We start from the raw sequence: 12028 nt of genomic DNA on the forward strand, positions 1-12028 counted from the left end.
TTCTATTCACATTAGTTGCCCCCTGCCTCCGCTGCAAAGAGAAAAGTGTAAGAAAAACTCACCTCTACCCATCACATCTTATGAACAGCTGAGCTTTCCCTCCTTGCTACTCCTACACAATCATAAACACACACACAGGTGCCAACAGACATATGAAGGAAGTGGGAGATATAAGAGAATAAAACGATCGAGACAAAAAAAGAGCAGATAAGGTGAGGAGAATAAATGAAAGACAAAGAAGGATCGAAAACAAGCGATAGACAATGGAGAGGAAGAAGATAAGGAAAAGCAAGAGATCAGTAATATAACAAAAAACTTTCATTATTCTAATGAAAAATATACATTTCTGTGGAATATACTGTAGATGTGTATGTATTTACGTAAAGAAAATAACGCTTTTATTCAGCAAGGATGCATTAAATTGATCAAAAGTGACAGTGACAATTAACATCGTTATGAAAATGCTGTTCTTTTGAAATGTCAGTTCATCAAAGAATCCTGAAAAAATTTCATTTTGCATACGATATATACATGTATTAGTGAGTGAGTGTTTATCTTACAAAAAGGTCTCACACAGTCATCAGCAGTCTTTACTGTTTCTGGCAAGCCTAATGATTTGATGACAGAATACGCCATTGGAGAGAATATGCAGCTGAGATGATGCAGGTCAAATATCCATTGGGCTCCACTCACATGTTCACTGACAAACGCAAGCTTGCAGAACTAATTCTAATATATCTTTTCATACAGCTTTCAAGGACACACAAGGACAGATAAGGAGGGTGCATTCATTGACTTTCTTATAGGTAGAACAAAGACCAATGAAACTTAAAAAGCGTGTATAAAAGGCAGCTTTTAAAATGTCCGCCTTCTCTGCTATTTGTGCTAAAGGTGATCTAGATCCCTGTCCTTGTCTACCCGCTGACCGAAGACTCAATTAAAGCTCAGTGCTCACTAGTGAAGCACCCAGGCTATCAGACCAGCTAATTAAACTACAGGCACTTACCATGGGAGTTAATGGCCTTCAATTATGAATGAAGGGCTGAAAGCTCAATCAGTGGGTTGAACGAAAACCTTGCTGGTCACAAAAGACCACAATGTCCTTCCTGATCATCACCCCAAAAAAGGCTCTCATTTTGCTCAAAAACAGCTGCCTTGGTCCTGAAGAGAGAGATGGAGAGAGAGAGCAGAAGGAAGTCAAAGTATGTAAAGACCGGAATAAGCCAATTTGAACAATCATTAAATATTATTGTTGATATAATTGTTTTGTTGGAACTGATTTGTTGTTGCTTGCAAATCAGCGATGAAGTGCTTGACTGCTTTTCTTGATTAAACATCCTGTTGAGATTTCAAGAGGTGGTAGAATGATTTTTGCAAACATTTTCAGATTACAAGGAGATTAAACATCTTTTTCAGTTTAGTTTGAAACAAAAGGGCTTTTTTTCATAGGATGTCTTCAAAAACGTATTTCATCTACCAAGGCAACGTTTATAATTTTAGTTTAATGTTTAAATTAAATGAAACTTAAACCTGAAGAGTAAGGGTGCTTTCACACTAGTACTTTTGGTGCGCACCCGGGTTCGATTGATGTCAGAGTTTGGTTCGTTTGGATGATGTGAATGTTGTTTTCTAAACTCGGGTGCATACCTGCGAACCGATTAAAAAGGGTGGTCTGGGGTATGGTTCATGTGAACTCTGGTACGGTTCGCTGCAGATGTGAGCGCAATCGTACCAAAGCGCAGAAGTGAACCGCTATTAATGACATATTATTTGATAAAAATGTCTGTTTTTACTAACTTTACTGACAAGCATGACTGATTCTGTTCGCCTTCAGTGTTCTTCAGATAATTTGCAGTACATTCATAAGACAGACCCAAGTGCCGTTATGTACTGAAGCTTTGTAAAAAAAAAACTAACGGTTCAAAAACATAAATACATAAAAGTGCAGAGAGTAATGTTGAGCATTTGCCACCTTCTCCTGCGCCATTGTTATTAAGCAACGTGGTAAACAGCTGCTGGCTTGATGACGCAAGCGAACTGTGGTTCGGACTCAAATATTATTATATGAACGCAGTCCAGCAGGGGCAGGGGGTAGCAATCAAGCTCGGTTTCGGACCAGACAAGCAAACCAAATGTGAAAGCACCCTAATGTTAATCAGAATCAGAATGAGCTTTTATTTGCCAAGTGTGTGCAAACACACAAGGGATTTGTTGTGGTTTTTCAGGAGCTCTTGGTACATACATACATACATATACTGTATGACATGGGAACATAAAGAACATTTAAATAAGTAAGACTAATAAATAAAAATAATAATGAGGTATACATTTGGAACAGAAGACTTATGTACAGATTTGTGCATTATATACTGTACAAAACCAAATAAATAAAATATGTTTATGTATTTACATATCTAATTATTGGCTTTTAGGTACTGAGAAATGAATAATAAAATCAGGTAGTAATTGCTATATTCACTGTTGTTAACACTTTAGAATAGTGGACATATATTCTCTATTATATAAGAGTTTTCCCTGAACAAAGCTTAAGTGATACCCAACTGTATATGCTGGAGATCACATCTGTTTTATGCCTAGATGTTCTAGTGCACAGAGATCTGTGATGTCTACCGGAGGCCAGGGGTGCATCAGGGGTCTATGATGATGATGCCTGCACGTTTCTTCACTCTGGAGCTGTACAAGTCCTGAAGGTTGGGCAGGTGCATGGCAATTATCCTTTCAGCTAACCTAACAGTCCGTTGCAGTTTCTTTACATCTGATTTGCTGGCTAACCCAAAAAAGACAGTTATAGAAGTCCACAGAACTGATTCAATAACAGCAGAGTAGAACCGTGTCATCTGTGCCTGTGACAGGTTGAACTTTTTCAGTTGACAAAGGAAGTACAACCTCTGCTGGGATTTTTCACAATAGAGCCAATGTGATTGTCCCACTTCAGGTCCTGAGAGATGGCGCCCAGGAATCTGAATGACTCTACTGCAGCCACAATGCTTTTCCTGACGGTGTTCATGGTTTCTAATATCTAATGATATTCTCTGATATCTAATAAGTGTGTGAGTTGTTTACTTGAATGAACAAAAGAGGCAGGATTTATCATGCGAACCAATCACAGCCGAATTCCCCCATTCATTCTAAATTAACACCCCACCAAATTCACCACATTCTTTAGGGGGTCTGTTAAAACTCAATGGGCTCAGTGGAGGCTAGAGAAATGCAGAATCCCACAGCTCAACCTTCTGAGCCATTACTGAAGAACAGCATGATCTCATACACAGACTGAAAGAGAGAGGGAAAAAAGAAAGCTGACCTGGTCTAAGGTTGGTCTCCTCATTAGAGAAGACCACCTACCTCAACCTAAACTGTAGAGCCCTTTAAAGAAGACAACAAAAGAGCTCTCCATCACATTTCTGGCTCAAATGCCTTCACGCAGAGTGCCCTGTGTTTGATGATGCACCATTGTATCCAGGACGATCCAAACATATTTACCCACACATAAACCGCTTCATCTACAGACAACATTCAATATGCCTGACTTGGCATTAAGCCTCTTAAAGGTCACACAGAATTATGAGCAATGGAACATTGCAAACATCTCATGAATCACAACCATCATATTAACAGCATTTGAGACATGGTATCAACTACACAGTCCAGGTAAAAGTAATCTGTAGATGATAAATATGTGCATATCAAAGTTTGTCACAAAAAACCAACCCCTTTAATTAAAAGTGTCTAAATGTAAATGAAATGCTGCAAAGACATAATGTAATTTCTGGATGTTTAATGGCATGCACACCTCCTGTGTTGTGTGATCAATAGCATGCTTTAAAGTAATCATATTTCAGAAGACATAATAAATGTGTAAGAAATAATTGAAATCCAACTGGTTAATTGTGACAGAAAACAGAAACATTTACACAGCATGAACTGATTGAAAATTTCAAATCGAATCAGTGCGAATGAGAGCGGCACAGGAAGATCAACTTCACTCCACCTAAAACTCACACACGAGGAAGTAAAGAGAAAAAGACAGAAAGAATGGGAGAGAGAGCATGAGAGAATGCAAATGCATGGAAGAACCACTGAGCTAAGCTTTAATGGCAAAAAACATTTGAATTCACCATGGAAGCCTTTTATATCCATGATTAATGGAAAATAAATGCTATTAAGTTCTGTGTTATAATGGCCATTGTGCAAATGACTGAATATGTGTTTTTACCCTCATTACATAACTCATCAGGATGACTTCCTCATCAGGAAGTCAGGCGCGAATAAAAACAAGTGGCAGTTTCTGCAAATTGGGTACAAAATAGAGCCTGAAACTCTTAAAAAATTAAGTTTTTTTTTTTAAAACTAAATGTTCATTGTCCAACCTTCAGAAAATGTCTGTCAGCCTCAGGGAGTCGAATTAAACTTGTTTTATTTTCTATTCATTTTATAATAACCCTTTTACCAAAATTTGATAATATGGTTAAATATAGTGTAAAACCATTTGTCTAACAATAAACGGTAACACTTTACTTGAAGGGGTGTGCATAAGACTAACATGACACCTTCATAATCATGCTATGACACATGTCATGAATATGAAGGAGTTTTTATGCATGTTTATGACAACTGTCATTAAGTGTCATTCGCTCAATTATGACATTTTTAATGCAAAGATGACATTGTTTGAAATGTCTTTGTTATGACACCTTGACATAAACCAATACATCATAACGTGTCAGTGTCTTTGTCATGACATCTTGACATTACCAAGACAACACAACTTGTCAGTGTCCTGGTAATGACAACTTGACATTACCAAGAAAACATAACCTGTCATAAATCTGTTATAAAGTATGACATAGCAGATTAATTATCAAATTTAAGAAACTACTTAGCTTTATGTGTTACCAGTACATTAAACTGTCATGTGGTTGGTTTTGACTGTCATGAGGCCGGGATTATAATTGTGTCAAGAATTTATGACCAGTTTTTTTTTTCTTCAGTGGTACAAATTGAATTTGTCATTAAAATGTCATTAAGTGTTAATAATCTGTCAAATAGTTTTATAACGGTGTCATGAATATATTTACACGGTGTCATGAATACATTTCTTGACCTCAAGTAAAGTGGTACACATTTAATTTGTCATTAAAATGTCATTAAGTGTTAATAATCTGTCAAATAGTTTTATAACGGTGTCATGAATATATTTACACGGTGTCATGAATACATTTCTTGACCTCAAGTAAAGTGGTACAAATTGAATTTGTCATTAAAATGTCATTAAGTGTTAATAATCTGTCAAATAGTTTTATAACGGTGTCATGAATATATTTACACGGTGTCATGAATACATTTCTTGACCTCAAGTAAAGTGGTACACATTTAATTTGTCATTAAAATGTCATTAAGTGTTAATAATCTGTCAAATAGTTTTATAACGGTGTCATGAATATATTTACACGGTGTCATGAATACATTTCTTGACCTCAAGTAAAGTGGTACACATTTAATTTGTCATTAAAATGTCATTAAGTGTTTAATAATCTGTCAAATAGTTTTATAACGGTGTCATGAATATTTTTCTGCAGTGGTACGAGTTTAACTTATCATTAAATGTTAAGTGGTATTCCTATATGGTCAAATAAAGTTAAATACCTTAACAAAATGCAACAGACACGTCAAAAGATTTGACTTAACTTTATGTATGTGCACAATACATAAAAACTGACAAGTAGCAGAACTTGCTCTTCCTCACACAGAGGGTTCTGACATTTTCTGACATTGAATGAAAAAAAAAAAAAAATAATAATAATTATTACCTGTGCTTCCTCAAACAGAGGGTTACAAAATAATCTCAACACATATATTTAGTGTTTTGGAGGGAAATCAACAGGATCACTTGTTTAGGAGAAGAAAAAAAATTAGGTGTACTTGTACATTATTGGGAGGAGTTGTCCACTTTTTTTCTTTGCTGTGATCGTTTCAGCCATCTCTTTTGTCATAGCCCTCTTGCAGCGCTCTGCAAATTCTGAGATCTTCTCATTGACTTCATCTGTAGGGAGCAGCTCCTGAAATGTATCAGGATATGTGATTGCTAGCTCAGCAATTATAGCTGTTCTTGCAATTGTGTTGCGGTCAACATTAATTTTGGCAAAGGCCTTTTTCATGGATCCAAACTTGGTGAATCTCTTAAGGGCATTCTTGTAGCGGCGGATGATTCCATCCGTTGTGGTCACTGAACAAAAAACAGACAGTCCTAATTAATACAAATATTAAAGAGACACTTGCAGTCATCCTTGCAGTATTAGAAGTAGGTTTAATCTCAGCTAATGTTCTTTAAGATGCCAGACATCCCACTCTGCGATTTCTCAGCATCCGGGAAACGCTATCGAAATGCGGGAGGTTCTGGGACAAATGGTATGCCTGAGAAGCTTCTGTAAAATGGTGAGTAACACGTGTCTTCTGGGAGATGTTTGAGGTGGCGAAGCGGAAATGTGAGTTTTGGGAATTCCTGGCAATTGTCTGTCATTGTTACAGATATGTAATAGCAAATGCGATTAATCGTGTCAGCTTCTTTTCAGGCAACAGCAGATATGAAAGAATTATACTTAACCTGCTGGTTCACTGTGCATTCTCCTTTCAATTTACAAGAACCAGCACAGTAAGCTGTGTCCTTTCATATCTGACAGCCTAAATCAAACATAACCAGCCTGGATGGAGGATGCACACTGAATCAGCGTGGAAATTACTATCTGTTCTAGTCTGCTTTAAAGGCTAAATATAGGATTATTTATTATGAAACATTTTGTTTTCATTTACCCATCCTCATTTCATGCAAAATCTGTATGAATTTCTTTTTTCTGTGAAACACAAAAGAAGATATTTTGAGAAATGTTTCAGTGTTGTTTTTGTTTTTAGTCCATATGGAAGTTAATGGCAGCCAAAACTCTTTGTTTACAAACATTTCTCAAAATATCTTATATCCAGAAAAAAAGAAAGTCACACAGGTTTAGAACATCATGAATGAGAGAAAATTATGACAGAATATAAATGTTGGCTTAAACTTCAGTAATGGGCAACTTTAATGTAAGAAATCATCTCATTATGAATCAAAGCCTGTGCTTACTTCTTGAACGGCTGTGTGAGTCAGTGTATTTTTTTGACTTTTTCTTCTCCTTCTTCTTCTTCTTTTTCTTCTTCTGCTGCTCCTCTTCTGAGGATGATGAGGAGCTGAAGTCTGAGGATGAAGAGGAGGGGGATGGAGACATTGAAGGTGAAGATGAAGAAGGAATGTGAGCAGTCTTTCTGAAACCTGTAGGGAAAAAGGGGAATGGGGCAGGTGGACAAGCAGAATAATGTATAAATAACCAAAGCCCCAAAATCTAAAAAGTTACATTTCTCAATAGGCCCAATTTTGGGTTCCATCTGAAAGCAGAGAACTGTATCACAGAAGAACACACATAACAGGATTTGTTTTATTAGATAACTTCTATAATGCTCTCATTGTAGTTGATGATTAAAGGAACTTTCTGTAAAGTCTTGTTTTTGAAACCAGAGCAAAGAGCTATTGTAAGTGCTTGTCATTGGATATAATCAAATCAAATTTATTTGTATAGCACTTTTCATAATACAAATCGTTTTAAAGCAGCTTTACAAAAGTCACAAAGTGCCTATGAAAATGTCTATAATATAGTATTAATGCTTTACATTTACATTACAATTACAATGGTTTTGATCCTTATGTAATAATGTGATTAATCATTTATATACTGCATTTAATAAACATGACTACTGCTGCATGGCCCTTCAGTGAGTTTGCACTTACAAATAAACAGCTACACTTTCGTTCTGTTTGCTGTGACGAAAGTTGATAATGGTTCTATCACAGTGTCTCTGTCCTTTCACAAACATTTAAAACTCCATGAATAATGGTAATTGTGTTCCTAATATACCTGACTTTCCAGTAGATGCAGGTGCACTGGGGGCTCCCTTAATTTGTGAAAGCAGGAAATCCTTGTCGTTTTTTAGCTCACTGTTGGCCTCTTCCAGGTATTTAATGCGGTCCTCGAGGTGTTCAATCTTCTGTCGATCCATCTTGGTCTGTTCTTTTAGTTTGGCCAACTCCAACATTCCTGTTGGTGACACTGCACATTTTTTTTAAATAAACAAATGTTTTTGTATATATATTCTCCCATCCCAAGAATGTTCCTTGCTCGGAGCCTAGCAATGTTGTCAATCATTAAGTTGTACATAACATGTAATTTTTAAACAGAACGATTCTTCCACTTAATAAGACCTCAGTGTATCAGCTAAAATTGTGAGGATTATTTTTGTTGCTGCTTACTTTTCAACGAAAACTACATTTCTCCAATTGTATTGCACTGAAGAAAGCAAGTCACCAACACATTGGATTGCCTGGAGTCATTTATCAGCAAATTTAATTTTTTAGGTTTTTCCTTTAAAAGCATATGTCTTCGTGTTCTTAAAACAGAGTGCATCAATTTAAATGCATGTTGCAAAATAAAAGCCAAGTACTATATATATAAAATCCACGATGCAATAACAAAAAAAAAACATAAATAATATGTATTATTATTATTAGACAGAATTTAAAAAAAAATAAATAAAATAAACATGTTTATTTTGGTATGGAGAACTTTGTTAAATTACTTGTATTTGGACTGGTTGCAATTTTACTATTGGGACAACACTATTATGCTACAATTACCAAAAAATACAATATAAACAAAATAATAAAAATAGGAAATATAATGTGCCACAATCAGCCAAATACAGATTGAAAAAATGCTGGCAATCTGCTGACAAAGTGGCTAGAACACTAAGCTACAGGTTTTAATTAAGCACTGATTGTTAAAGTATTAACACAAAAATGACTTACATAATTTCCTCGGGGAATGTTTGACTGTCTTCTTTTTATCTTTGGGCCAACAGGGACATCATCCACATCTTGTTGTAGGCCCTCATTCGCAATCGCATCATCCACAACTTGTACTTCTTCTTTACCTTCCTTGGCCTCCATCACTCCACCATGTGCTCTTTTGCTGAAACGAGTTTTCATCTAAATAAAGTTGCGCAAAGCAAAGAACACAAACACCATGTCATGTCAGCTACATTCGTAAACTACCAGTTCTGTACAACTTTGGCTAGAACAGTAAAGACTTATGATGTCAATGTTCCTAAATAAATACAAATGTTTCATGCTTAGCTTACCTCAAATAGAGAACTTCGTGGGTACTTCGTTTCTTTGACGCTCCTGTATGTTGTCCGTGTGGTATGTTTTACGACAATTATAAACGCGCGGGACAGTCAGGTAACGTTACGCACGTCGCGCGCATCCAGTAGGCGCCAAAATTTAATGTGGCACGACATTTGAATGTGGAACAGGACAGAGGCTGGTTGGGTTGTTGGCTTAGAAAGCAGTTACAGATGACGCGGTTATTGCAAGAACTCCTAAAAAATATTAGAAGTTATGATAACACGAAAAAAAGAAGAATAGTTAGATGGATGCAGAAATGGGGTATCCTGAAAAGTAGGATGCAGTGTCCAAAATGCAATCGAAGCATGCGCCTTGAAAAATGCGATCGCAGCGATGGGTTACGATGGTAAGCCAGTCTGTCTGTCTGTAAATACATAAAGAATTTAATGAAGTGAAATTGCTATCTTATTTGAAACTAGACATTATTATTATCAATGTTGAAAACAGCTGTGTACAAGTTATATATATATATATGTACAGGTACAGTATTTATTTATTTGACAAGTAAAGTGCACAAAAATAATAAATACTGTAAATGTGTCAGAATTAGCCAACACGAATATTTTTCATCTGTAATCCTTGGAGATAATGACACCATTTTTTAAAAAAAAATATATATATATATATATATAACCATGTAAAACCTAAGCTTATTATAAACTTAAAATGGAACATTTAACATTTAAAATATTACAGTTTTTACGGCTTAAATACAAATACATTAAAGATTTGTAGTGTGTGAATTATACTTGTGTATTTATCAACATCAACTCAGCCCTGCATATTGCAATACACAGACTCCATTTTCAGAATTCACCAGAAAAAATGTTGTTGATGTGTCAAACAGTGGTAGAAAAGTTTTTACACCAATGTCATATTATACTATTTGAATCAAAAAAAGAGGGGGCTAGTTTTGTTTCGCAAAGGGTTGTTTGCTTTTACCCAGTTCAGTGACAGGAAATTATGCAGGCCAGGCCATCAATGCAAAAACAGTACAATTTTAAGTGACTCTAATTAGGTGTTTTAATATTTGTTCCTTCCCTACAGGTTTGCACAAGGTTTGCAGTTGAAGCAGCTTGCCATGATCAATGACGGTATAGCAGGAAGCTCAAAGACACTGACAAGAATGACAAAAGTACTCAGAAAGGTTGTTGCATTACTTATTAGTTGTAAAAAAAAAAGTAAAATGTGAAAAATTTTATTTCAGTGTCCAAACCCACTGTAGACAACTGGATTCAGCATTGCTACATACTTATTTGATGCACTCAACTTCCATACAAAGACATTGTAACAGTCAACTTGTGATGTGTTATTTCTATATTTGAAGGTGTGCATTGCTGCCCTTAAGAGACTGAGGATCAGAGGAATGAGAATTGGTGGTCAACATCGATTTGTTGTTATTGACGAGAGCAAATTTGCTCACAAACGAAAGGTAGGCTGTTTATTTGTATGAAGCCCTACTTAAACTTTACTTGACATGTATCAGTTTTGTCATGTTAGTGCAGTGCCAGTCTGGGATTATGTAAAGAGAGATGACGGGAGATTTTACTGTAAACAACTGACTTAAGCCGCTTTAGATAAAATCAACTGAAGAGAAAAGAAGACATTAAATCTCTGAAGATCTCAGCAGAGGAGGATTAAACAACTCCACAAACACCATTACCAGCTTCACTTATAACTAGCCACACTGACTTTATTTCTGTCATAATCAGAGGGTCTTTTTGAGAATTAACGGAGGTTTAGATGTTGATGGTTTGTTTATTGTGTACTTACCATGATGGTGATGAGTGTTGGCTTTTGCTGTGCTCTTGCCCTTGACATTTGAACATTAGTTTTTTTCTGGCTGCTTTACATGTGTGTTTATAAGGCACAACAGCTATAGCAAAAAATGCTGAGAGAAAAGTGATCTGGCGTTTATGGCATTGTATTGATGATGTCATCAATTGAGTTTACAAGGCTGTACTATTTTATTCACATGTTAATCTGTTCTCAAGCAATCATGTGGGTCATTTCATATGATTGACTATTAATCATACACATATGATATCAAAAAGCATTGTTATAATTTGAACAGTTTAATAATATATAATGCATAGAAAGTTTTAAAAATGCCAAGTTATTTTCTCACACACAGACATCAACAATCGGCGTATGAATCTCAACAATGGTGACATTCAAATGAAAAGCTTCATGTTGCAATGTATGCTGGGTACCACCATAGTACATAATTCCCAGAATGCATTGCTGCATGCAGAAATTATGTAGCTGAATTGTATTATTTTCTTTTATTTTTACCATGTGCTTTTATTTTTGTTGTTTTTTGATGTGACTTTTTAGTAGCTTGATTTGTGATGTTTAGAGTTTATCTGTTATCAGAATATTTTGTTTGTCACCATTGTTGAGGTTCATATGCTGACTCTTGATATATGTGTGTGTGTTCCTGTAAATTTAAAAGTTTTGTAATTCGTAAATATGTAAAACACAAATGATCTGATCTCATGACATCACGTAGTAGTATCATACTACTATTACAACCAATTCTTCATATTCAGAGAACAGACTCTAGTCAACATCAGTAAATCACCCACTAGACATTGATACCCCATCATCAAAACGCAACCATTAATACCAGAGTATATTGTTTCTTGGCTTTTATTGCCATAACAAGCATGTACAAAGACATGTTAAAGAAATAAAGAGTCGAGAGCCCAACTAAAGAAAGCACTAATCACGATCATG

General features: G+C 35.6%; 1 protein-coding gene across 1 annotated transcript; it reads right to left on the reverse strand.

The window, feature by feature from the left end:
* Positions 1–5926: 5926 nt before the first annotated feature.
* Positions 5927–8939, reverse strand: LOC132155686 (coiled-coil domain-containing protein 106-like). Its single transcript, XM_059564408.1, has 4 exons — positions 8912–8939; positions 7965–8156; positions 7139–7324; positions 5927–6247 (listed from the first exon to the last, which is right to left on the reverse strand). Exons 2-4 carry the CDS (start codon positions 8140–8142, stop codon positions 5934–5936), a joined length of 678 nt encoding a protein of 225 aa, XP_059420391.1. The 5' UTR covers positions 8143–8156; positions 8912–8939; the 3' UTR covers positions 5927–5933.
* Positions 8940–12028: the final 3089 nt, after the last annotated feature.

This window comes from Carassius carassius, chromosome 13 (genome assembly GCF_963082965.1).
Source record: "Carassius carassius chromosome 13, fCarCar2.1, whole genome shotgun sequence".
NCBI lineage: Eukaryota > Metazoa > Chordata > Actinopteri > Cypriniformes > Cyprinidae > Carassius > Carassius carassius.

Excerpts from the sequence above, each read along its gene's own strand:
- LOC132155686 (XM_059564408.1), bottom strand. The coding sequence starts at position 8,142 with ATGTTGGAGTTGGCCAAACTAAAAGAACAGACCAAGATGGATCGACAG. Across the intron at positions 7,325-7,964 it reads TGCATCTACTGGAAAGTCAG|GTTTCAGAAAGACTGCTCAC; the intron begins GTATATTAGGAA and ends TTTTCCCTACAG. Across the intron at positions 6,248-7,138 it reads CTCACACAGCCGTTCAAGAA|TGACCACAACGGATGGAATC; the intron begins GTAAGCACAGGC and ends TTTTTTGTTCAG.